At 46.5% G+C, this 27,039-nt stretch overlaps 2 protein-coding genes across 6 annotated transcripts in view; one reads left to right on the forward strand and one right to left on the reverse strand.

The window, feature by feature from the left end:
• Positions 1-3,215: 3,215 nt before the first annotated feature.
• On the forward strand, positions 3,216-12,996 carry LOC116084376 (synaptotagmin-15). Its single transcript, XM_031361333.1, has 8 exons — positions 3,216-3,387; positions 4,240-4,435; positions 5,051-5,193; positions 6,188-6,483; positions 8,311-8,481; positions 8,822-8,942; positions 9,796-9,975; positions 10,842-12,996. Exons 1-8 carry the CDS (start codon positions 3,381-3,383, stop codon positions 10,982-10,984), a joined length of 1,257 nt encoding a protein of 418 aa, XP_031217193.1. The 5' UTR covers positions 3,216-3,380; the 3' UTR covers positions 10,985-12,996.
• Positions 12,997-20,529: 7,533 nt separating this feature from the next.
• Positions 20,530-27,039, reverse strand: part of Shld2 (shieldin complex subunit 2) — an 85,423-nt gene continuing 78,913 nt past the window's right edge. For all 5 annotated transcript variants that reach the window (XM_031362896.1, XM_031362897.1, XM_031362898.1 and 2 more), the window contains 3 exons: positions 26,029-26,257; positions 22,414-22,529; positions 20,530-21,184 (listed from right to left, as the gene is read on the reverse strand). In XM_031362896.1, coding sequence (XP_031218756.1) covers positions 20,946-21,184; positions 22,414-22,529; positions 26,029-26,257 — 584 coding nt within the window. In that variant the 3' untranslated portion in view covers positions 20,530-20,945. The remainder of the gene's footprint in view (positions 21,185-22,413; positions 22,530-26,028; positions 26,258-27,039) is intronic.

A 27,039-nucleotide genomic window follows, 5' to 3' on the forward strand; every position in this document is an offset into this window, starting at 1 on the left:
CCCGCAAAAAAATAAAAAGAATGAGCTCCCTTCTGCCTCCTGCCTCTCTTCTAGTGAGAAAACTCTGAAGCTATATGAGCTGGCTTGATGTGGAAGATGCTTACAGAAAAGCTCAAAGCATGAGCATGAGCATGAGTCCTAGCAGCTGGTGCCCAGGATGAGGAGCTCCTGAGAAGCTTCAGGTGCATGTGATATGTGGCCAGTGTTGACACAAGCCACAGTCATCACAGCCTTGGCCTAAGATGTGTGGAGCTGAATAAGACATAGCTCTGCCTCCACGAAGGAGCTAGTCTGCTGGAGAGAGTAAGACAGATGACAGCCACAGACATGGAGTCCCTTAGTCTTTATGGCAGCTGCAGGAACCATGACAACAAGGATCCAATGTTGACCGGCTTCAGGAAGAAGGTGCCAGAGGTTCATCCAGTAGGATGAGTCTGTTCAAGGCAGGTGGGAGGAGACTGAGTATTTCGGGTATACTGAAAAGAATCCAATGTGTTGGCAGGTCCTTGAGAGTATCTGCAACTGGCCAGGCCCTAACAGACAAAGGGATGGAAAGAGCTTGAAAGAGATGAAATGGGAGAGATACTTGATCATATGTGAGGCGCCCAGAGAAAGCCCCTGCAGTGCTGTTAGTGAACGAGGCCTAGAATAGCGTTCTGGAGATGATGAAAATAAACAGAGGAAAACACTGGCTTGGATGTTGGTGGCCAAAGAGGAGGCTGGAGAGGAAGAGAGGTGCATTGGGAAGACATAGCATGGGGCTAGGGGCATACCAGTCTCGACTCAATACCCAGACTTAGACCTAGAGCAACTCAGACTCAGTAGTAAAGGTGGCAAGTCCATATAGAGCGTCATGCCTCCTTATGGACATGGTTACCAGGAAGGGCACATAAGGGCCTTTCTAGATGCCTGAAGCCAGCCCTGAAACACACTGAAAGCTCCAGGTCCCAGGAAGAAGAATGTGAACCACCCTGCCCCAAGTCCAAAGGATGCATAAACACTATGATCAGCCCAATGACTGTTCCAAAGTTGTCCATACCTGTATTAGTCAAGATTACTATTGTTGTGATAAAATGCCACGACCAAAAGCAACTTAGGGAGGAAAATGTTTATTTCACTCACAGTTCCATATAACAGTTCAACATCCAAAGCAGTGAAGACAGGAATTCACACAGGGAAGGAGCCAGGAGGCAGGAGTTGATGCAGAGGCCATGGAGGCTCCTCGTGGCTTGTTCAGCCTGCTTTCTTATAGAATCCAGAACCACCAGCCCAGAAAGGACTGATTCACATGGCCTCCATCAAGCACTGATTAAGAAAATGTTCCACAGGCTTGCCTCCAGCCCAGTCTTATGGAGGCATTTTCTCAGTTGAGGTTCCCTCCTCTCTGATCTCTCTAGCCTGTGTCAGGCTGATATAAAAATTAGCCAGCACAACACCTCCTGAGATTACCTCGAATGGCAAAGGGGGACTTGCAAATGTGGTTAAGTTAAAGGCCTTGACATGAGGAGATTATCCTGAGTTGCCCCGTGGGTAGGTCTCTGTAATCTTAAGAGTCCTTAGAAGAGGAGAGCTGAAAGAGTTGGGCCGAGGATAAGGAACCAGGCTGGTGGCACAGACTTTTAATCCCAGCACCTGGGAGGCAGAGGTAGAGGCAGAGGCAGGTGGATCCTGGTGAGTTAGAGGCTAGCCTGGTCTACAGATGGAGTTCCAGGATACCCAGGACTATGTAAAGAGACAAAGACCCAGAATCAAAGGTTAGTAAATGCAGCAAACTGGCTTTGAAGATGAAGGAGGGGGCTCTGAGCCATCATAGTCACTGGAAAAGGACTTCCCACTGGACCTCCAGGTAGAGACTACCATGAAGGCACACTTCAGCCTCTGGCCTTGGAACTGCTGTCACTGCAGCAGTAGGAACTGACACATTCGGAGGTCTAACTCACACCTGGGAGGGAAGGTGAGGGGCTTGGAGAAGCCCAGCTTCTCCTTGATCACTTCTGAACACACTTGACTCTCCTGACACTCTCCAATCTCTCTATGTGGCCAGGACAGTTGCTGAGAGAAAGGGGAGTAAAGGCCAGGGTGGTCTAGTCTACTAGGAGAGGTTCCAGAATGAGGTTCCACTTCTTAGGGACAGCAGACTGCAGCTCTGGGACCTCTGTCCCCAGGAGGTAAAGTTCACAACTCATCCTGCCTTGCCTTGAGTGAAGGAAAGCTACAGTAGAGCCTTCCCACCAACCCACCTACCTATGCGGCCTTCGACCCTTCAGCAGACACCACACCAGCACCTCTGGCCACCCAGAGCTTCATCTTTGGGTGTTACTTCTATGACTGTAAAACGCAAGACGGATCTCCCCCTCCCCATATCCTTAGGCCCCCTCTTACAGATGCCACTGGGTCTCAGGGTGGAGCTTTACACCTTCCTAGGGACGTTCTAGGGAGTGGAGAAAGGTGTTTACTGAGGGTATGAACTCACATGTAGGAATCCCTGGAGATTCCTGCAGAGTCCCTAGCAGGAGCCTCCCCTTATCAAAGCAGCCAAATAACAATCACCATGATAACCGGTATATAGAGAAGACCCAGTTAATGATCACCCGGGTCAGATTGTCACCTTAGTGGCTGCCATCCATTACACACTTTTTAAGTCACCGCTAATACTGTCAAGGTGGTGAGAGCCTCTGGTGTTCACTTGAACACTCTTGGGGTGTTACTGCTAACCTAGGTGAGAACAGCTTGGGCAAAAAGTTGTGAGTGACAGATCAGGTTGGAAACCTGGATATCTGGCCGTGTGGAACCTGAGCTCCAGGACGCAGCTACTGAGACAACCGGGCAGGTAGATCTTGTCCAGGAAGGCTCAGGAACGCCGGCCTGGGATTGGAAAGGCCTCCCAGAGCCAAACCGGGTCCAGAAGGAGGCGCAACTCAGCCCTCGAAGGAAATCAATGGAGGACCCAGGCGAATTTCTGGTCGCAGGCCAGGGCCACCATGTGTGAAGTACCAGGTGCGGAGTCCACTGTCAGAGGCTGGTGGAGAAGGCTCTGCTCTATGTTCAGCGATGGGAGTGACTCCGTACCTGGCAGGGGCCGCAGGAAGCTGCTCGTGCCTCTGGCAAGGGAGCCTAGGACCTACCCCTCCCGGAGCCCGTGGTTTCCGGACTTGCAGCAGCGCCTCCGAGCCCCTCCCGGGCCGGGGCCAGCACCAGGGCGGGGCGTCGCCTTGACCTGGGGCACTGGAGCCCTGCCTCCCGGTCACCCCGCAGCAGCCTTCACTTTCTGGAGGCTGCAGTGCAGAGACACGGCGCCCGCCTGCCGGAGCCCCGCCGCGCTGTCCTAGCAGCAGCCTGAGTCTTAGAGCACCGGAGCTGCGCCGCCCAGGAGCTACCCCATGGCAGGTAAGTGGCCTCACCTCCTACCCCTGTCCTAGGGCGCGGAGTCTACTCTCAACAACTGTTCAAGCACTTGTCTCGACCCTGGCAACTTCGGAAATGGAGTAAAAGGTGCAGCTAGCTCTTCTCAGTTACCGTTAAGATATGTAGGGGTCCTGCCTTCCACAAGCAGCTATCTAGACCCCTGAACCTGGGAAAACCCATGCCCGCCAGTCCCTGCAGCCAGCAAGTGAGACCAAGCCTCTAAGCTTTGTTGGTAGCTCCGGGCATAGCCTCCAGAGTCCCTGAAAATGTGGGAGTCCAAGCATCCTTAGCTCTCCATCTTTCAAATCTGCCTAATCCTTTACAACAGGCTTCACTGCCTGCCACCTTCTACCCAAAACGTGGGTTCCCCTTGATAGAGGGCGGGGCGGAGGTTGAGGGGTGGGGGAAGAGACTGACTGGACACTGACTACAGAGCTTAGAGCGTGTGGAGACTCCCATCTGATTCCAGGTCTCACCACCACCCACCCACCCCCAAAACTGAGCTCTGCCAAGCCATGGGGCAGCGATTCCTTCCTGGACTTAAGTGCAAGGCACCCACACCCAACCTCACATCCTAACCCTAGCAGGAACCCAGGGAAGTGGAGGCTCTACGAGGGAAGGTTTGCTTTCTACTCTGGAGCACAGCCACCACCAAGTTCAGGGCCAACTGTTCCCAAGGGAAATCTTTTTGGCCTGAGACCAGCAAACATCATACTTATGTGCCGTTCCTGGGATGGGGCACTGTCTAACTCTGCTCACTCCCAAGGAGTGTGTGAGTTGGTGGGTGGCCTTCCTCATCTGGCTCACAGCCTGCACTGGTGGTCTCTGCCTCAGAGCAGCTGGCCTTCGTGATAGGAGGCATCATTGGGGGGCTGCTGCTGATGATCGGAGTGAGCTGCTGTCTGTGGAGAAGGCTTTGTGCCACCTTCACCTATGAGGAACTGCCAGAGACACCGGACCCAGCTACCGCCTCTTCCTTCAGCAGGAAAGAGGACAGGCTCTGCCAGTATGCTGGGACCCCACCTGGCAGGTAAGGTTCCGGGCCTGTCTTTCTCTAAGGCTTTGATAGGATACTTGCTGGTGGGGCAGGACAAGGTGGGAAAGGAAAGTTTTGTTGTGGGGTGCCTGTCTCGGGCTGTCAGCATGCTGGAAACTATACCAAGGAACTCCAGAAACCTCAAAATAAGCTGGAGGTAGGCTTTGTAAACCCCATTTTCCGGCTGGGAAAACTAGTTCAGAGGACATAAAAAAACAAGTCCAGATACCATGACTAGGAATTAGAAGCCAGACAGACTGCTGTCAGAGGCTATGCTCTGATTCCCACATCACACTAATCTAGGTAGACAGGCACTGTGTGTGTGTGTGTGCGTGTGCGTGCGCGTGTGTGTGGGGGGCACGTGTGTATTATGGGTAGATAGATTCTCTCTCTCTCTCTCTCTCTCTCTCTCTCTCTCTCTCTCTCTCTCTCTCTCTTTGTGTGTGTGTGTGTGTGTGTGTGTGTGTCCCCTAATATAGCCCCAGAAGTGATGCTCTTGGCTCTCGCTGGCTCTTCTTTCTCCATCCTCTGGCACTCAGCCTCTTGGCTGAGCACTGAGGTCACATAACTCACTTACCATCTACATGTGGCTTCCCTTCTTTTGGACAGGCTACCAAGTGTACCATTTGTAGTGCCCCCTTCTCACCAAGGTCGAGACTGGGTGTCCTTACATGGTGGTGATTGGGCTGTGGCCGCACAGGACCCTTGCCCTGTTCCAGAGCACATGACCTACACCTCCAGTGCCAACCCTGGTAAGTCCTCCCAAGACTCAGGCAGGGGCTGATCTGGCTAGATCTGACCATCCTGCTTTCGCTCCTGTGACCAGCCCAAGGATGCCAGAGTTATCATATGTCCAGTTTCCAGTACTTTGTTCACCAAGTGCCTGCTTCACCCCATACTCATATACTGTTGTGGAGTTAGACTTCACTGTGTTCCTCCCTCTGAAAGGGAGGGAACTACAACTTAATTTGTATCTGAAGCTGGGCATCAGCAGAGTTGCCCAAGGACACAGAAGCCGCAAGAATTTGACATAGGAGCCCATGAGAAGGCTTTTCAGGTAAAAAGCACATGCCACATAAACTTGACTGCTTATGTGTGATCCCCAGATCCCATGTAAAGTGAAAGGCAAGAATGGGTTCCATGGGGTTATCCTCTGACTTACATACACACACACACACACCGTGTCATGTGCATACCCATCCACACACATCATATATATGTATTTACCTACATACATACATATAGACATACTCACAAAAATAACCATAAGAAATAAAACAAAAAATGTAAAGGGTTCAGTATAGAATTGGAACCCATGCATGCCCTGGTACAGCACTGGGCTGGGTCCTGCCCCAGGCTGGCGTATCGATTGGGCAATTGAGAGAGCAGAAGGATCCGGAGTGATAGCAGAGCTTAGCAGCCACTTCATTCCTCTGAAGATGTCTAGGATATGTGCCAGAAAGCAGCTATCCATTTTAAGTTGAAGAGTAAGAAGAAAGGCAACATTTCATCACTCTTTATCCTTCCCTAGACACTGTAGAGAGGAGTCAGGCCAGGTGCTGGGGATAATGCACCAGAAAACAAGCCCTGACCTCCAGGATTGTGGGCAATCAGAGGGACAGGTGGAATGGCTCTGGCATATAGTGAATTGCCTGGCCATACTGTGAGTGCACCAAGAGCTGGCCACTGTCCCCCATGTCCCTGTCTTTCTCTAGCCAGCCAGACCTCCCTCCCCTTCTGTTGTAGGAAATGCATGTGTGGTGGGGAGCATCAACCCCGAGCTGTACAAGTCCTCAGAGGACACGAGTGAGACAGGCTTCCCTGATGGCTGCCTAGGCCGGCTGTGGTTCTCAGTGGAATACCAGCAGGAGTCTGAGCGGCTGCTGGTGGGCCTGATCAAGGCTCGGCAACTGCGAGTCCCCTCTGAGACCTGCAGCATCTTGGTGAAGCTCCACCTGCTGCCTGACGAGCGACGCTTCCTCCAGTCCAAGAACAAATGCAAAACTTGCAACCCACAGTTTGATGAGAACTTCATCTTCCAGGTACTTCTGGAGCAGTGGTATCCAGTGCCCCTGGGCTCCCTGGGAGGGAACATTGTACAGGATAACCTGGCTTCCTACAGTAAGGGCTCCCCAGCCCTCCAAGACACTTGAGCCTCCAACTCGGCTTTACTCAGAGGCAGGAGCAGGATCTTCAGGAGGTAGCCTCCGGTGATGAGGGTTTTTGTTCTTGTTTTTAAATGAGGTTTAGAGATAGATGGTCAGAGAGTGGGTTCCTCCTGTCCTGGCTGCCTTAGAGAAAGAAGAAAGTGAAAGCACATTTTGAAATGTCTACTCAATGCTAGGCTCTGGCCCCTGGAGCTTTTGAAAGTGACCCAATGCCCTGGGCATTATAGGCAAGGTCATCCAAGGAAGACCCTCAGGCCTATTTGAGTTGGGGCAGAAACTGCCTGTCCTGGTGGAGGTGTCAGAGACAGGAGCCATGGCTGGTGCCTTTGCCATACCCTGGGTCTAAGGTTGGGTAGGAAACCTGTGCCCCATTCTTACAGCAGCCTGGGAACCACAGCAGGTGTCCAGGGCCTCCTAGAAGGCTGCCAAGAGGTCTTGGACAAACATTTCTCAAGAGCTGTGCAGCACACTGGCCCGAGGGAAGGCGAGGCCAGTCCACTTCCAGAAGCATGTGATCACAGGGGCTGGAGTATGGTTCAGGCCTTCCTCCAGGAGGCTGAGAGCTGGGAAGAGGTGTGGCCTGGCCAGAGGAGGCCCTCGTACAGGAGCCAGCACTGGGAGGCCTACAGAGGGTGCCTACTCTGCTCCTCTCATTTCCCCAGGCTCTTACACCCAACGACTTTCTTGGGTTTGTTTGTTTGTTTGTTTTTCTGTTTTGTTTTAAGAGATTATCTTACTTATTACTTATTCAAATTTGGTTTTTCTCTTTCTTCCTTCTTTCCTTCCTTCCCTCTTCCTCTTCTTCTTCCTCTTCCTCCTCCTCTTCCTCTTCTTCCTCCTTCTCCTCCTCCTCCTTTTCCTTCTCCTTTTTTGTTACAGCTTGATGCTAGGGCCTCGCCATAGGTTATTTTAATATTAACTTTTTAGTATTAATTTTTCTTTTTTCTTGAGAATTTCATATTTGTGTTTCCAATAAAGTCTGGCCATATTCTCCCCATTGCGGCTCCAATTACCTCCATCCAAATGCCTGCAATACAGTCCAAGTTTACATCTCTCTCGAACTCACAGAGATCCTATTGCTTCTGTCTCCCAAGTCCTGGAATCCAAGGCACTCACCGCTGCATCAGGTTCTTACGTTCTTCGCTTTCTCTTAGATGTTTCCTGAGCCTTGGATGGGGTGAGGACTGAAAAGGTTGTTCCGTTTAGAAATGAGCACCCTGTCTCTGACTATCGGCAGCTTGAACAGTTAGCACTCCCCAACGTGATCCTGGCCTCCCTGCTCTGGGCAGACAGATCTGAAGAAGCAAATCAGTACTGTTTGGCCATCTGCTGTAGGCCAGACACAGAGATTGGGGTTTTACCACCTAGACAAGAAGAATCATGACCCCCATCCCACAGAAAAGAGAGCCCATCTCCACAAGACATGATTTCTGGCACACCTTTTCTGCAAGCAAACACTTTCCAAGGGCAGATTCTGGTGACTTGGGTACCAAGGAGCCCCAGGCAGCAATGGGTACAAGTCCTCTCAAAACACTGTATGATGAGGCTCAAGCCTATGTATGCACTTCCCCCGGGTTGCTGGGCCTTGACGCTGAGAGGGGTCCCCAAGGAAGCCTGGGTTTGGATGTACATCCTGTCCCCAACATGTTATATTATCCACCTGGCTCCTACTCCCAGACCTGAGGTCCTCTTCCTCCTCAGGTATCCAGCAAAAGTGTCACCCAGAGAGTGCTGAAGTTCTCCGTGTACCATGTGAACAAGCAGAGGAAGCACCAACTCCTGGGACAGGTGCTGTTCCCATTGAAGAATGAGACCCTGGCAGGGGACCACCACCGGATCATTTGGAGAGACCTGGAAGCTGAGAACCTGGAGGTGAGATGGTCACCAGACACATACTTGGTATCGGCATACTGTGGATAGCCAAGATATGCACAGGGCCCCCTGGCACTACCTGGACAGCATCTTCTTCAAAAGGTTTTGAATATCAGATCACTTCAGATTTGGGGATGTTTAACCTGTACTCCATCCACAGATGTCTTTGAATACCCAGGCATCAGTTTTCCTGTCTATAAAATAGGTTAAATCTCAAAGGAAACCACGCAGGTGTGTCATGGGCACCTGCACCTGTACGCTGGAGGAAGGAGCTCATTCTGAGTCCCTCTGCCACCTGCCAGAGTGACAGGAGTAAGCACTTCCATCTCTGCCTCTCTAGCCCCCCTCGGAGTTTGGTGATCTCCAGTTCTGCCTCAGCTACAACGACTACCTGAGCCGCCTGACTGTGGTTGTGCTCCGAGCCAAGGGTCTCCAGCTCCAGGAGGACAGGGGTGTTGTCAGTGAGTCACCCCCGGGCTCCCTCACCCCAAATCCTAAAGAAGGTTCCTCCTAGTGAGCCTAGCTGGGGCTAGGCAGAGTCTGACCTCCCTACCAGGCATCCAAAGCGCTTCGTGTGCCTAAGAGCAAGCACTCAGCCCTTCCTGTACTCTGCCCTGCCCTCCCTCTGCAGATACTTCTGGTATCAAAAGCCTTTTCTAAGGCAACATTAGAAAAGGTGCCAAATGCTCTGCCCTGACTGGAGACCTGGCCCTGTCCCTCCCGTTCCTCAGTGCAGTATCTTGGTTCTTTGAACTGCCTTGCCTACCTTACCTGTCCCTTTGCCGAATGGTTCCAGTGTCTGCAGGTTCAGCCCCACACCTCTCCATGCCTAAGGAAAAGCTCCTACTCCTTGGGGGTGCTGGTATCCCGATAGTGCTATTGTTTCCTGACCTTCCAGAACACTGGAACCAGGCACTACCCCTGCTCACTTCATGATGCTCAACCAGGGAGAAGATGACTGCTGGAGTTCAGAGTATCTGAACTCATCTGTACCCCACCCTGAAGCCCTCAGCTTCTGGATAGGCAGAGGTTTGAGAAGGCCCAAGTTCCCACTAGGCATTGCCTTCCCAGCAGGGAGGCTGGGCTATGGTGCCAGGTTCCAGTAAACTGGGCCAGCTGAGCCTCCAGCGCCAGAGGAAGGAAAAGGAAGCCAGGTTTCCCTGGGTGGTAAAGCGTCACACTAATTGTCCCAGTCACATCCGCTGGCTGGGCAGCAGGGATCAGAAAGTGATGGGGATCTAGCCAGAGATCCCACTTTAGGAGCTGGGCCCGTGCCCACTTCTCCTGCCCTAGTGTATGTGCACTGCCCGACAGGTGTGTTTGTCAAGGTGTCTCTGATGAACCACAACAAATTTGTCAAGTGCAAGAGGACTTCTGCCGTACTGGGCTCCATCAACCCCGTGTACAATGAAACCTTCAGCTTTAAGGTTGACGCCAATGAGCTGGACACCGCCAGCCTTAGCCTGGTGGTGCTGCAGATCACAGAAGGGAACAGTAAGGCCGGGGAAATGGGAAGCAGAGGGCATGTGTTGGGGCAATGGGAGGCAGGGGCTACTCAGTTGTAGGCAGCACTCAATGGCTACCCTCAAGTGGAGTTGTCCCTGCTTCTGATTAAAGAAACTACCTCTCAGAGAGGCTGAGATACTTGCCCAGGCCACAGAGCTTGCCCTTAGGTAGCCTGGGGCTCATGGCCAGCCTCAGTCCAATTGGACTTTGTCTGTGGTACCCTAGAAAGAGGCTAAGGGATAGTTGCTTCTTCCTCGTTCTGGGTAAATTGTCAGAGATGTCAGGCAGTCGGTTTCCTGTTGTGGGTATTGTGTTCTCTGCCTTTCTTCATGCCTTCGAGATGGACATTCAAGGTCCTCGATGGGGTTATCCTTGCCAGTGGTCCCGCACTACCCATCCACTAGTATCCACCATCACTAACTACGAAGCAAAGCCACTGGGCCATGGTTGTTCATGGGCTGGATTTAGGACCTTCTCCCCAGTGGTAGATGATGGATGGACATTACTGCCGAATGCCCTTGCCCAGTGTGCAAGGAAGAAATGGAAGAGGCCTTCCTCTTACAAAAATGCTTTCTCCCATAGCAATTCAACACATCTGGGGTTTCATGTGACCTAGGGCAGGGGTCCAGGCAGTGAGGGAAAGGGCTGCAATGCAAGCTCTCACCTCATCTCCTTCTCCAAGGTCCCAGGGGGAGGAAACAATGCTGGGTGGCTCAGGCTTAGGGAGGAGGAGCTTGCTACTTCCTTCCAGAGAACAGAGGATGGGAAACAGAGAGAAGTCAGTGCAGACATTGGGATGAGAGTGACATGGCTTCTGTATTTAAGAACATGACCAAGCTTTCCCTCCCCTGCAGAGAGCCACCCCCTGGGCCGAGTGGTAGTGGGCCCCTACATGTACACCCGTGGCAAAGAGCTTGAACACTGGGGCGAGATGCTCCGCAAGCCGAAGGAGCTGGTGAAGCGCTGGCACGCACTCTGCCGCCTCACGGAGCCCTGAGCCATCGTGAGCCCATCAGTATATGTATGTGACACCACACCATGGACATCTCATCTAACACTCAGTGTACTACGGGGCTAGCCTGAGCCAGCGGCTCACAAGTGCTTGTGTGCAGGAAGGAAAAGGGACCCAAGCCAGCTTTGGCTAGTATCTGTGGCCAAGAGCCTCTCTGCATCCACCTAACCCCTCCGGATTTGTGGGGCTCCTGACCATCAGGGTCATGACTTCGAGCAGGATCTCAGGGGTTGAGAACTGATACTCTATCTGGTGGAGTACAGCTGCATGTGAATGGGAGCATAGCAGCAGCCGAATCCCACCACCTTGGAAAGCTGGTGGTGGGTTGAGGCCACAGCTGTATTGTTTTTCAAGCTGGACGTTCTCTGTCTTCCACCCAGCAGAGAGAATTGTGGGCCCCAACAGGGAGAGACCTGTTGAACAGCCCACCCACATACCAGGAGGTCAACAAGGTGGTCAGTACAGCTTGCTGTGTAGCCCCTCCCTGGAGCCATATAAGACTTGGCAGCCAAAATTACATGACATCTTGACCACAGCCATCCTCCTCAGGATGCCGTACCTCACACCCCACTTCAAGTGATGTCCTGCTGGGTTTCATGGTCACCTGGTTAACAAAATTTGGACATTCAGCTCCTAATTCTTACCTCAGGCAGGTGAATCCATGGGACCATGGTATTGTCCACAAGACTGATGACCATGACAAGAGGCATAAACTTCATTAGGTCGGTGGTCCCCAGAATCAAAGTCACTGTCCCCAAATGCCCATTCGTTGATCTAGTTGATCTAATGAGCAGCCGCTGTGCCAGTTATTTCTCTGTGTCTGTACCCTAAGCTGCAGACAGGCAGAAGAGTCCATGCACTATACTTAAAGCAGAACTGCCTGCCTGTGTCTCTCTTGTTGCTTGCAGTGAAGTGACTTCAGTTAAAGTAGAGGGAGCAGTATCTGTGCCTCTTTAGGTCCACTTCTGATGTCTATCAATATGCAAACACCAGTTCTGCCTGATTGGTCCAGAAGGACACACCATCTTGCTTGCTTCTTCCTCTCTCACTTCACTTCACACTTTCAGGGTGACCCACACTGCAGTGGCTTCCAATAGCTTCACTGCACACACACACACACACACACACACACACACACACACACACACACACTGCTCCTTGTACCCAGGCTGCTGAAGCAGAACTTCAGTATTTCATCTGGAACCTGGAGGCCACGGATGATGCCACCACACCCATACTCCAGCATGAGACTCTTGATTGACAGTGATCTTCCCCAGATGACTGGGGAAAGTTAGTAGACTCGTACATCTGAAAGGCCTCTGAGAAACTGAAACGGCAAGAAATCAGCAGGTGGTGTGCTCTGAGGAGTGAAAGGGGAAGCAGCCATATTGTAGAGACATGTATATACTTTTAACGATAAAGAAACATGCAGGTTTTCATGGGCCAGTGTGAGCTCTCAGGGGCTGTCTCAGATCGTGTGTGTATGTGACTCTAGCAGAAACTCTTTACATTCCCACAGAATACCTGAGAATAAGGTGGGTGATCAGCTCCCCAGAAGAGTGTACAATTTGATCCAATTTTATTTAACACATACCAATATGAGAACCATTTGACAAATGTAGATTATTTCAATTCATTAGTACAATATATTTATCCAGTTGTTTTGCTTTTAATAAGAGGGGCTCAAAATCATCTCAGTTGGGCCCATAAGGTCTCACAGAGACTGAACTGCCAAGCAGAAAGCCTGCATGGGCCTGACCTAAGGCCTCTGCACATATGTTACAGCTGTGTAGCCGGGTCCTTAAGTGGACAGCAGGAGCAGGGGCTGTCTCTGACTCTGTCGCCTGCTTTTGGACCCCTTCCTCCTACTGGGCTATCTTGTCTAGCCTAAACAGGAGAGGATGCACCTAGTCCTACTGCAACTTGATATGCCAGCGCTAGTTGATGTCCATGGGAGGCCTCCCCTTTTCTGAAGAGAAACCGAGGAGGAGTGAATTGAAAGGGAGTCAGGGGAGGGGACTGGGTGGAGAGGAGAGGGGGAAACTACAGTGCAGATGTAAAGTAAATAAATTCATTTTTAAAAAAGAGAGGTTTGAGGTTTCTCTTTTGTTGTTGTTATTGCTGTTTATTTGTTTGCTTGCTTGTTTGAGACAATACCTTCTCTCTAAATCCTTGGCTGGCCTGGAGCTCACTACATAGACCAGGCTGGCCTCAACCTCCTGAGAGATCCGCCTGCATCTGCTTCCCACGTTGAGATTAAAGGCGTGTATCACCATGCCCTGCTTAAGAGTTTATTTACATTCTAGTTTTAAATTTTAAATTTTCATAATACATAAGAAAAATATTTTTCTAAACACCTTTGATGTTTATTGTATGTGTGATCTTAATTGTAAAAAAAAGTAATTGAGGCACTACTAAACACAACTCATCTTGTCTGTCTTCTTTTGACCCCCATCATAGCTCCATTGTGGGGCTTCAGAATATAGCTCTGTGCACATCAGCATAGTTACAAAGACAACCCATGAGTGAACTAGAAATAAGCTTTACAATTATTATATGAATCTCTGAAAGAGCATCCAGCCATAAACTTGATAAAGCATCTTAAAGATAGTAATCAAACACATAAAATACTAACTATAAGAAATATTAGCTGTGAGGGCAATTAACAATAAAAAAGAATTTTAAAAACATATTCTATTTAGATAGGTTTTTATTTTCTGAAGAAAATACTTTTAAAAATCATGAAATAATAAAAAATAGTTGTTATAATAATGTTTAAGTTAGAAATTTTAAACTTCTGTGTATGTGTGGGTACCTGCTTGGCTCTGTGTGCACCATATGTATGCAAGTGCCCAAGGAGACCAGAAGAGGGCGCCAAAGCTCCTGGGAATGGAGTTACTTAATGTGGGTAGCAGGAACTGAACCTAGATCCTCTAGAAGAGTAGTAAGTGTTCATAACTGCTGTGAGCCATCTCTTTAGCTCCATCAATATGGATTTTAAAGAGAGCATCCAAATCCAAATCCCCATGCCGGCATAGTGATGCACCCTTATCACACAGAAGGCTGAGGCAGAAGGCTTTCAACTTTAAAGCCAGAATATATAATGAGTCCCTATTAAAAAGAAGTAGGGGGGAGGGAGTCGAATCCTCATCATAAAAACATTTTCCCTTCAAACCTTTGAAATTTAGATTCATACATTTTTGGTAGAAAAGCAATTAGTAGTCATCCTAAACAAAAGAAGCAGGTTTTCTGTACGTCCATAAAGTTGTTTTTAAGTAGACAGTACATATGAGATAACGCTACTTCAGGCAATAGGGATAGCGAAGCCAGTAAAACACTGGTTTCTAAGAACATGGCCCATGGAGCAGTGTCCACCACTGGCAGCCTTCGTCATCCACCTTGAGCTCCACAGTGAAGCTCAACACTCCAAACTGCTGTTCTTGACATCTTGCAAAATAAGTAACAACCTGGTTATACTGGAGCAGTATTAAATTTAGCTATCAACTGATGCAATTAACTTTCATAAAGGAGTTTAGAGGGCAGAATTATTTAAGGATGAACAACTGGTCATCGTAAGAAATTAACAGCCGGGCAGTGGTGGCGCATGCCTTTAATCCTAGCACTTGGGAGGCAGAGGCAGGCAGATTTCTGAGTTCGAGGCCAGCCTGGTCTACAGAGTGAGTTCCAGGACAGCCAGGGCTATACAGAGAAACCCTGTCTCAAAAAAAACAAAAAAAAACAAAAAACACACACAAAAAAAACAAAAAACAAACAAACAAACAAACAAAAACAAAAAAGAAAAATAAAAAAGAAAGAAAGAGATTAACATCAGTATTCTGCTTTCCTCAAAGTCAACAAAGAAAAAAATCTGAATCTACAAGACAGCAGGAAAGGGAGCGTCCCATGACAATGCTACATGTGGAAATACTGTATGAGGAAGAATGAAAGGATACCGTCACTATTTAAACTAAGCATGGCAAACCAATTGTCAGGTTTTGAAGAATCGTGAGTGTCCTTCTTCAAGGAATCCAACCAAGAGCTCTTCCTCTGTGGATCCTGACTCCAATTTTTAAAAGAATTATGGCAGTCCCCCAAACTGCTGACTTTCATAATTCAGCTCAACAAACGTTCCCAGGGGAAAGTCCCCTGGGCTGCCCAGCTGCCTTGGTCATGTTAGCCTCCAGCGTCTCATCTCCCAAGCTCCAGAGTTGCCGCAGCCTTGGCTGCCCTTTACCATGACTCTATCCACATGCTCAGCCTCTCAGTCAAAACCAGAAAGTTCCTGAAGAGCAAAGTGGTTCTCAGAAGCTACTTCACCTCTGTGCTTTGCCTCTGACTTGGTGGCTCTTTTTTTAAAAGGTCTGGGTTTCATTCAGCTTTCCCCCCTTGTTGTAAATGTGAACATCTGCCTGCCTCTAGTGGAAAAAGAAGTCCTTTCCCAGAAAAAGAAGGCCCAGCTTAGGGTGGTGTGGGGTGGCAGAATGGCAGCAACTTGGTAGGTAGAGACAGGAGAACCAGGATTCAAGGAAACCCTCAGTCAAAGCAAGTGGGTGAGCTGCTTGTCTCCAGTTGGCTCTTCGTGCTGTAGTGACGGTGCATAGCAAATGACCACGGGTTCTCAGTGTATACAGTTTGAACATTTTTATCCTCTGCATCTGTGGGTCGGTTGAGCAGGAACTGCCTCAGGTGAGGCAACTTGTTCTCAAGCTTTGGGTCTGGATGGGCTGGGCTCCTTACCAGACCAGTGTTATGACTGGTCACACTGACCATGAGCTACTCCAGAGGGGGAGGCAGAAGCATAGGAGGGCATATTTTTGTCTTCTGCTTGTATGGTGCCCCTAGATATCCCTGGGCCAAAGCAAACCATATGGCCAAGCTGAAAATCTAGGGTCAGAGAAGTAGACATGCCATTTTGCAAAGCTACAGAACAGTGGGCACAGCTCCAGGGAAGGGTGAAGAATTTGAGGGGTAATGCGAGGCAGCTCCAGGGGCCTGTGCTCTCCTGAAGGTGCATCCCTGGGGGATGAACATTTCCTGCAGCTGCCTCCTGGCCTCGGTGTCATGGCTGCCAATTTGGCATCCCATAATGATGTGTTGTAATTTGTGCAGTCATTTGCCAATTATGCTTTTCTTGCTTTTCTGTGTGGAATGTCTGCCCAAATTACTTCAAGATCCATGAGCATCCTGTGCTCATCACTGTCAGGATAATTATCAGAGGAAGGGAGATTATTTTTTACTTTCTTGCTACTTTCTGGTCTCCCTTGAGCGCCTCATACTTGGAATTTACCCAGAATTCTGTTCATAAGAGAGTCAGATAAATATGTTTTCAAAACTGACTTCCTTTTGCAGACAAAGACAATCCCCTGCTTTAAAAAAAAAAATTGTAAAGGGGTTAGAATGGTGTTGCTGCCCTTGCTGCAGCAAAATGAGGTCAGGGAATGGTGAGGAAACCTCACTGAAAGATGGTGGAAGCACTGCAGCTCACATCAGCTAGAGCTTCCTGCCCCTCAGGTGATCTTCCTCCTCGCCATAGTCAGGCTCCTGCTGGGGTGACCATGCACCTGAGAAAGGGGGAAAGAGATGGGGAAAGGGTGGACAGAAACATAAGACTGAGCAATGGGCCCCAGGCAGTGAGTGAGCTATAGCTGAATGCTGCAAGTGTGGACAGAGCCTACCTGTGGGACTAGAAGCTTCTACAGGAACTCTATTTTACTTAGTTAGTAGTTGTGGTGATCAAAGCAGTCACAATACTGAAAAGAAGAAAAGGATGTCATGGGACTTGTTCTAAGTTTTTAATCCAAGAAGCAGGGAGAAGCAAGCAATCTACTAAGAAGGTCTGAACAGTTAACTAGAAAAATATAATGAGATAATTCACTGATTAGATTCCACAAGCTCAGCTCCTTCAACATAATTGACAAATTTCTTAATAGAATTTAGCATGCAATTTTAAAAACAGACTGTAATATTTGCCCATTAGAGTCCCCTAATACTTACTACGGAAGGAATGACTTGCCCGAATCACTGTTTGCTTTAAGGAATTGTTTCTCTGTGGAAAGGAGGAAGGAACTATCCCTTGGGAATTGAATAAGGTTTTGTACATCAGCAGGATAAAGCTGCACCGGAGCCCAGGAGAGATCTCCCTCCCGGAAGTAGAGCAGAGAGGAGAGTGTGCTGTTTCTCGGTACCCTACAGCAAGAGAGCAGCACTGGGGCTGGAATCAGATTCCGTGTCTGAGACGCTGTCAGTTTTCCCTCTCATCTGAGAGCTCAGAACTGTGGAACTTTGCAGTCAGGGGGTGCGGAAGGTGAAATCTTCTTCCCGTCTTCCTCCTTAGACTTCTCCACCTCTCCCACATTTCTGTGCAAATTAACCATTTGTCAGTAATGATGAAGAATGAAATCAGGCCAATAACCACCTTGGCTCTCTTGGTTTGGGTTGCAATTAGTTTGCTGATTGACCAACTATCAGGCAGGAGTGAGTGAACACAGGAGGCCCACCAAAGGGACCCAGCCTAGGGCACTTAGTGTCCAGGGCAGGAGGGAGTAGTCACATGACCGCGAGTCTGGCTGAGCCCCACTAGTGTCAGAGGACTGGGCACTCGGGTGTGGCTTCCAGCTCAACCTGGGATAGCAGCCCAGCCTTCTGTGGTGCGTCTCCACTGCCCTCTAGTGTTTAGCATCATGGTGGCCACGCTATGGCCACTCACTAGAATGGCTGTTACCGCAGAGCAAGTAGTGCAGATTAGATCAAGAGCCAGCAGGCCACAAAAAACATCCAGGGTGACCCTTCCCAAGCACTGCCTCTTCCTCCCTGACTTCTACAGCAGTTATTCTTGGCTTTTATCACCTGATCAAGCACTATATAATATATAAGCACATACTAATCTAAGTATATGTAATGTACAACATTACACATTAAGGAATGAGAAAAAAAAAATGTATGCTATTTTGTTTGCCCCCTTCACACTATGCTTTGAGCGTGACTCTTCTTGTGTCTCAGGGATACATACCCTCCTGTGGATAGCATGATGCTGTTGTCCATTTGCTGCTTATGGGCTCTGTAGTTTGGAGCTGTTACCTGCTATATAAGGATTCCTCTTTCCCTGCATTCTCACCAATATCTGCAGTTTGTCTCCTTTGGTTGGGATGGACGGACTCTGACTATAGTTTTTGTTTGCATGCCCCTGAGGGCTAGAGATGTTGAATATTTTCTTCATAGACTTACAAACCACTTGGATGTTCTGGAACTCTAGACCAGGCTGGCCTCGAACTCACAGAGATCTCTGCCCCTGCCTTCTGAGTACTGGGGTTAAAGGTGAGTGCCACCACTCCCCAGCTCACTTGTACTCCTTTTGAGAACTGTTTATTTGTCATTTATTGATTTTGTTTGTTATTCTTTGTTCTAGATAGTAATCCCAAGTCAAAAACACAGCTGACAATATCTCTCCTGTCCTGTATGTTGTCTCTTTATTCTGTGCTTCACAGAAGTTTTAAAATTATCTGCAGTTCCATTTGTCAGTTCTTGATCTTATTTCCTGAGCTACTGGAGTCCTTTTCATGAGGTTCTGCCTTGTACAGCCACACCAGTCAGAAGGTACCAGGAAGTCCTTACTTGTGTCTTGTTGGACCATGAAAGGTAATCAGTGTTCTGGTTGAACAAGGCTTACTCCGAGACCCAGTAGAAAATACTACAAGGGATGGAACCATAAGCTCCGCTCCCGGACATTAGGCTCCTGACACCACAAGCCCTCAACTCCATAATCCTATGGCTATCAGTCATGTAGGCAATGCCCCAAGCTTCTGGTATTCTGACTGGACTGCACCCCCACAGTTACCTGGCTACAGCCAGGTATGCCCTGCCCCACAGTTAGCTGGCAACAGCAAGGTAGCCCAGCCTACTATAAAAAGGGCTGCTTGGCCCCTCCTCTCTCTCTTACTTTCTCTCTTGCCCTCTTACTTCCTCTCCCCCCACTTCCCCTCTCTCCACGTGGCCTTGGCTGGCCTCTACTTTTCTATCCTTCCTCCCTTCCCTCCCCTCTCTCTCTGTTTAAACCATGGACTGCCTCCTTTCATTTAGCCTCACTGTGCTGGAGCAATGGAATAGGCCTTCCCCTAAAGAGCCGTACCTAATTTCCCGCAGGAAGGCCTCCCAGTGTTTTTAGCCACTAGATGGGACCAAGGACTCTTGCATGTGACCCAGAGCCTCTCCCCCTTCGGCCAGGTGCTTACCAAGCCGCCCCCCCAGGACCCCCACTTTGTTCTCAGCTCTTCAACGACATCCAGCAGTGTCTGGGATGTCCAAGACTGAGAACCTGTCTTCTCGAACCTGTCTTCTCTGGCCTCTGTTTGGCCCAGGGACCCCAGAGCCAGCTCTTCCACAGTACCCAGCGGTCTGTGGTGTCCAAGAGTCCGAGCCAAGACTGCGCCTTCCCCACCACCACCACCCCCAGCGGGTTCCAGCGGCCTCCCATGGCCTGACACCTGTCCTGCAGTGGTTCCATGGGGTAACCAGGCAGTCTCCCGTGTCCACCTGTCCAGTCTCCCCGAGCTCTGGCAGGATGCAGGTCTCTCCCACCCCTTTATTTCCCGCAGCTGGTGCCCCACAGTGTCTCTATCTTGGAAGTATTTTGTGTTTTCTGGTAGCAGTGTCAAAGTTTCAGATCTGAGAGGTACCGATCCATTTTGAATCCCTTCTGTACTGGATAAGGGAATTCTCATGTGGTTTTCTAAGGACCACTTGTTGACAAGAATGTCATACACACTGGTGTATGTCCTTGCACTGTTCCATCATACCTGCCAGGGACGACTTCTGCATCCTCTATTTACTTCCATTCATCTACACGTCTGTGGTATTGCCAGTGTGGCGCTGTGATAAAATCGGAAGCCAGACACTGCTCCGTTCGTCACTGCTCTGTTCTTAGGGGAGGCTTTGCTCAAGGGTGCTTTGTTCCATGTGAATTTGAGGATTGTTTTTTCTGTTTCTGTGAAGAAGCTCACTGGGATTTTGCTAAGGACTACATTGGATATTGTAGCTTGCTTTCAGGGCTGCAGTCATTTTCACAATACTAATCCAGTCAATTAACTTAAATATCATGGCAGGGGTCACAATACTCTAAATGGAAGTATTTGTGCCCCTTCCTTTGGCTATACTGAGACAATCGGTGCCAAAGAATTGGAATTTCTCCTGAAGTCTCATGTTAAAGATGAAAGGGTTGGTACCTTAGTCTTAGCCAGAGAGGAAGCTTGTCTCCCAGAAAGAAACTTCACACAGTGCTGACAACTTACAGGACAGACCAGGAGCCAGGAGCCAAACAGTAAAGTAAGTGTCAAGGTGGGCAGCGATAGACATGCCTGAGACTATACCTACAGCACTGAATTATAACCAACAGTTATAGTGAAGGAAAGCAAGTCAGTTTATAGCAGAAAGTGAGGGCTGAGGAGATGTCTTACACACAGGTCTCCAACATTTAGTGCCTTGATGCATCAGAGTCTAACTGAAATACAAATAAGGAACCAGAATTCCAAAGGAACTGTGATATACTGCCTTTATTGATAGACCATTTCTCCAGAATAAAAAGAAAACCAACGACCAACAGAAAAGCAAATAAGAGCTTCACAGAATTTTCTTAAAATATAATTTATGTATTTAGCACAATTATATTATGCTAATAAATTACTTATTTTTAAAACTCTAAGCAAAATCTCTGTCATTTCATTTCAAAAAATAGATCATAGGGTTGGATGGCTCAGCAGTTAAGAGTATTTTTTCAAAATCTACTTGGCAGCTCACAACCATTTATTACTCTAGTCCCAGGGGATCTAGCACCTTCTCCTGGCCTCTGTGGGCACCAGGTACATACATGGTACACAGACATACAAAGGCAAAACACTTAAAAACATTTACATATGATAAAAATAAATGCATCTTCAAAAGACAGATTGTTTCATCACTCCTTCCCAGGAACACCTCCTGTGTCCTCTGCCCTTAGAGAAAGTCCTGGGCTCCACATCTTACACGAGTCAGGACAGAAATCTAGTAAGGAGAAATTCTGTTGCAGTGGGTAGCTGTTTTCATCCAACTCGAATAGGCTCTGGATCTTCAGCACACAAGGTTCTGCACTGACTGCCAACAAGGAGTGGAGCAGGTCTGCAGCAACCATGCCGTAGGTGACCTCTGAGGAAGGCACTGAGGAAGAACAAAGCACACACAACACTCAGAATCCCACTAGCTGCACAGAAACAGTTTCTGAAGGTTTCCTTGTCTCCCTTGTTCCTCAAGCTTCATAGACATTCATCTTACATTTCTTGTTCTATACCTCTCTTTCTAGCATCACGTTGTTGAAGGTAGTCTAGAGAGGTGGTATGTTTCCTACTGAGCATGAAAGTAAGCACACACAATGCCCAGACTGACAGCAGCTCCAGCCATCAGCTTCTAAATACGTGAGGAACTGAGGTCTGCTCAGGAGCAGTCAGGAGCACTTGTTCTTGAAGGGCCTGGGTTTAATTCCCTGCACCCACATGGCAGCTCACAACCATTCTTAACTCCAGTTCTAGGGAATCTAATGCCCTCTTTTAGCCTCTTCTGATGTTTGAGTGTTTACACTCAACTCAACACTCAAACACATAAAATATATATAAAAATAAAATTTTAAAAATGGCATGTCCATATTAAAAAGGGCCTCATACTTAATGTTTTACAGTTTTAATCATAGGAGTGCATATACAAGCTGAGCCTCTCTGAGCTGAAGCTTTTGGATCTAGAATGTTTTGGGATGTTAGATTTAAAAATAAACAAAAAACAAGTACTCTAAACATCTGTATATGCATGACAAGGGATCTTAGGGGAAGACTCAAATACAAACATCAACTTATTGTTTCCTATTTTTGGATTAGATGCTCAACTTTTTATTAACACAAAAAGCAACCCACTATTATGAAACTAAGCAAACAAAAGAACTAGATTAGCTTATCCACTTAAGGAGTCTGAGGCTAACGAGGACACACATAAGCGTGATCATCTGATGGGTGGGATGTGTTTGCTTTCTTCTTAATCCCTGACTGTCCCTGGCATCATAGCTGAAGATCTTAAAAATCCAATCACAGATTAATTTCAATGCATGGTGCTACACACATCTTCTTTTCTTTTTAACTCTTATGAGACTAGGATCCTAGTGTTTTTGCTAACCAATTAGGAATTTAGGCTAAAGAGATTAGGTGCTTCCTTTATTCATGTATGAGACAGATGTAATGAGATCTCACCTTCTAACTTATGTAAGCTTTTATGTCTCACTCTAACTAAACTCTCAACTTTTATACTGACAGGAGAACAGCCTTATATACAGCACTGTACTCTGTGCTCCGACTGCTCCTGCGAATGGTTTCATAGACAACTGCTAGATGGTGTTGCTGTTTTACCTATCACTCTGTTGAGGCAATCTGGAGAAATGTTGAGAAGAATCTGCTCCATCATCTTTGACCCAACATGGATACAAGTACTATGTCTTCCATCAACTATAGTCATTAAAGCCGGCCTATAAAATAAGCAGAACTTAGAATCAGACTCATACATAGTAAAGACAAAATGTTTCTGCAGATGTCACCCCTTCACCCACATAACTCCAGGTCCTCTTATCCCTAGACCCCAGTCTTTCTCTGTCCATCTCTGCCTCTGTGTCTGTCTCTCGTTTGCTCTTATTCTCTCTCTTGCTCTCTTCTCTCTTCTATTCTTTATTTCAACAAATACAAACTGAGTATTATATGCTAATGCTCGTGTACACTCGTGACAAGACAAATCTGGTTTCTCCATCCAAGGAACTTGGGAGTCTGATAGGAAAGGGGGTTTTGTCTGTTTGTTTGCTTGTGTGTGTGTGTGTGTGTGTGTGTGTGTGTGTGTGTGTGTGTGTGTTGTTTTATTTTGCTACTGTTACTGTTCTGGCTGGTTGGTTAGTTGAATGGCTAGTTGGCTGGCTGATTGGGATTTTTTTTTTTGGTTTGGTGTTACAGATCCAATCCAAGAGCTTATGTATGTTGGTCAAATGCTGCACCACTGACCTTTACATCTAACTCCAAGATTAGATTCCTTATATATACACATAATATTTCCAAGAAGACTCAATGTGGGCCAAAATAACCTTTTCTTTTTTCTTTAAGACTTATTTATTTTATGTCTATAAGTACACTGTAGCTGTCTTCAGACGCACCAGAAGAGGGCATCTGATCTCATTACCGATGGTTTTGAGTCACCATGTGGGACTGAACTCAGTGATTTCTGGGAATTGAACTCAGGACCTCTGGTAGAGGTGCTCTTAACCGCTGAGCCCTCTCTCCAGCCCCCAAAATAACCTTTTCAATAAATCATGCTGGACACATATGCAGGAAAAAGAATACAATCAGAAATCATGTTAAATAAAAGAAGCCAGATTTAGAATGACAAATACCACATATTTTATTTATATAGAGAACACATGTCAAAAATTGTGTGTATCCTATATATGTAATTACCTATACTATGCATATTATAGATGAGATTGTAAATATTGTCTTTATGAAAACAGCAGGGGGAGTGACTGGATGAAGAAAGGGAAACAGCTAGAACTACATGAGGAGGATAAGGGAAGGGTCGGATGAAACAGATTGTAATGACACAGATATAGGAAGAAGCCATGATGAATCCATTGCTTTGTATGCTAACCCAAAAAGTAACAGAATAAATGATTTTTAAAAAAAATCATGCAAAAAAATAAAAAAAGAAAAAAATTTAAAAAAAGAAAAAAACAAAAAACAGAAAAACAAAAAAATCATGCTAGAACATGTATATATCAATGTGCACAAGAAGGAAATTGGACTTCTTCCTTATACCACACAAGGAAGTCAATCCACAGGGCAAACTACAAACCTAAATATAACAGCTAAAACTATTAAAACCTTTGAAAGAAAATAAAAGTATAAATCTCTATGATCCTGGCCTGAGAGAGGCACCTTTCTTAAATCTGACACCCAAAACTCTAACAACAGAAATTAAAACAAAAGACTAACACAGTAGCAAAGATGTGGAGAGAGTGTGACCCTCATCTTGCTTCCAAGTAAGATGTGAAACTGCACAACAGCTTTAGAAAACAGCTTGGCCATGTCTTGTATGGCCAAGAGTATCATACAATACAACAAATACATTCCTGAGTGTATACCCCAATTACTGAAACCTGTCTGTATAAAAACATGTGGACACATGTTCACAGCAGCTCCAAGGAGAAGATAACTCCAATGTTCATCAATTTATAATGGATGAATAACATTAGATACACATATAGTAGAATACTACTTTACAACAAAAATAAAGTACTATGCTTAGGATGTACTCAGTATGCAGGCCTAGCAAACACAAACTCTAGATTCGATTCTCGGAACCAGAGAAACCAGGCATGATGACACACAGCAATAATGATGATAGGACTGTAATCCTGTGGATATTGTGTGTGTATGGAGGGTATGTGTGCACATACAATGTGTGAGTTAATATGATGGCACATGACTTATCGCTCAATAAAAATATTTTTAAAAGACAATGTACAATTAACTACAAATTGTGAGGCATGTATCTGCCTGGGCTACATAGCAAGACCCTGTCCCATCACTCCTAAAAATGTTATATAAAATGAATCAACTATACTTCATTTTGAAGGCCTTTAACTATTAATAAGTCCATTTAATTATGTTTGTTGTATACCATGGACCTTAATTCAATCTCCTTAGCAATCTACAAAGCAATAGTGAACTTCTGGTCAGGCCTGGTGGCATAGGCCTTTGGCTAACTGAGAGGCTGACACAGTTAGATCAAACTTTAAAGCCGGCCTGAGCTACAAAGTAAGTTTAAGGAGGTCAACCTAGGCAATTTAGTGAGAAATTGTCTCAACATAAAAGGTAAAAAGAGAACTACATATAGCATTTGCCTAGAATAAGGCCTTAAATTCAATCATCTGGATTGAAAAATAAGAAAAAAATAGTAAAATTTATTCACTTATTTGTTTTTATTTGTTTAATTTTATTCATTTTGTTGCTGTTACAACAAGATCTTGCTATGTATCCCTGGCTGACCATGAACCTGAGATCTTATTTAGTCTCCTGTTACTGTGGCTGCCCCTGGGTAGCACCATGCCCAGCTTTACCCATTTATCTCTAACAAACACAATATCTGCACAAAGACATAAGGTCTCCTGTCCTTGCCTCTCTATATTACCTGTATGTGTACCACGACAAATGACTGCTGAATGTAGACGGAGAGGCCTGTGCACATCACTTAGGAAGCTGATGTAGGATTATGAGTTTGAGACAAGCCTGACCTGCCTAACAAGACCTTGTCTAAAAATAACTCAAAAATAAATAAAGAAAAATACTGAATATACATGTGTTTCCTTTTGAGATATTTCAATATTTATAAATAATAGGGAAGGACATAAAACATGAGTCACTTCCTGTCCTTTGTAAAGGACTGCAATTTTATGATTCTAAAAAACAATTAACAAGACTCTGAACACTGATCTGAAAGCAGTGTGCTTTTCACTGAGTGAGCTCGTTAACAATTTCACCAGAGAACATACATTGACCAGCTTTATCTTTCACTTCTAAAGTAAAGGTGGAAGCACTGAAGGCTAAACAAACATTTCCCAGCCTCTGCAAACAACCCAGGGAGAGGCCACAAAACACTTTAACCTTTACATTGTCATTATACACCAAGATGGGGAAATGAGTTCTGGATGAAACCGTTGTTACATATTTGGTTAAAAGTGAACAGTCCTTAGTATGGCTGTTTAAAGAATTAAGATCTAGTTAATTCTTTAAAATAGTCTGACTCATTACTGGGAAATTCTAAGTTTCATAAATAGTTTTTGCCACTCAGGGAAATTTTATTCTCCTCTTAAGCTCTTGGTTAGTTATATTAGAAAGGATTGGTATCTGCCACTCTTAGTCACTTCCAGTCCTATGCAATAAATATTTTCTATCAAACCAACAAAATATCATACTTTATTACCTTACCTATAGAACGTTTTTTTTCCAACAAAAGGCAAGCAGCTCAGACACTGTCTGTAGATCCTGTTCTCATCTGTCTCTAGTTCTGACCCACAGTGTGCACAGCCAGCATACATAATATTGGAAAGAGATGAGAAGATGCTCTTCAGAGTGCTGCGAGCATTCAAAGCTATCTTCTGAGTTGCTGCAGCAGAAAACACCAGTTCTGAAACCTTGGCTTTAATCAGAACCACTCCTATGTAAAAAGAGAGAGAGAGAGAGAGAGAGAGAGAGAGAGAGAGAGAGAGAGAGAGAGAGAGAGAGAGAGAGAGAGAGAATATAATTATTTGATTCAGCACTAACTTTAATTGACAAACACAACTAGCAATATGGTTCATTTACAGTCACTTACAGTATAAGCTACACCAAGGTCTTGTTCTTGGAATTCATCCCTGCCTACAGGATCTCAACTTACTTATGGCTTCCATAAAGAACCTAGAATATAATGGAAGACTTGCCAGCAGCTGAGTGAGTTCTGGGTTCCCATTCCAAAAGGAATTAAGAACAGGGTGGCAGGTGTGGTTTCTTTTGTCATTAATTGTAACCTCAAGCATGTTAGCTAACAATGTATTTATCTACTAAACACATATTGAGTATCTACAACATCTACTATGAACTTTTGATCCTAACTTACTTTTGCCTTTCTGCATACTAACGCAGCCTATGAATCTATCTGAACATGACTCTTTTCCATACTCATTTAAGGGTTTCTTTAAGCTTTCAGATTTATTCTTCGCTGCTTTGTTAATCAGCTTTTTGTCACTAAAACGAAGATTCTGACATAATGTAAAAGCAGAGAGATATATTTGAGCTCCTGGTTTCAGGGGTGTCAGGGTAGCCACGGTGGAAAGGACAGCACAGCAAGGCAGCTCTCATCAGCCAGGAAGCAGAGGGAGATGGCTGATGCTAGCTGGAGTTTTCCTTTCTACCCTCTGGGCCCCAGCCTATGTGAAGCTGCCACCTACAGTCAGAACAGCC

This window comes from Mastomys coucha, unplaced genomic scaffold (genome assembly GCF_008632895.1).
Source record: "Mastomys coucha isolate ucsf_1 unplaced genomic scaffold, UCSF_Mcou_1 pScaffold9, whole genome shotgun sequence".
NCBI classification, from domain to species: domain Eukaryota; kingdom Metazoa; phylum Chordata; class Mammalia; order Rodentia; family Muridae; genus Mastomys; species Mastomys coucha.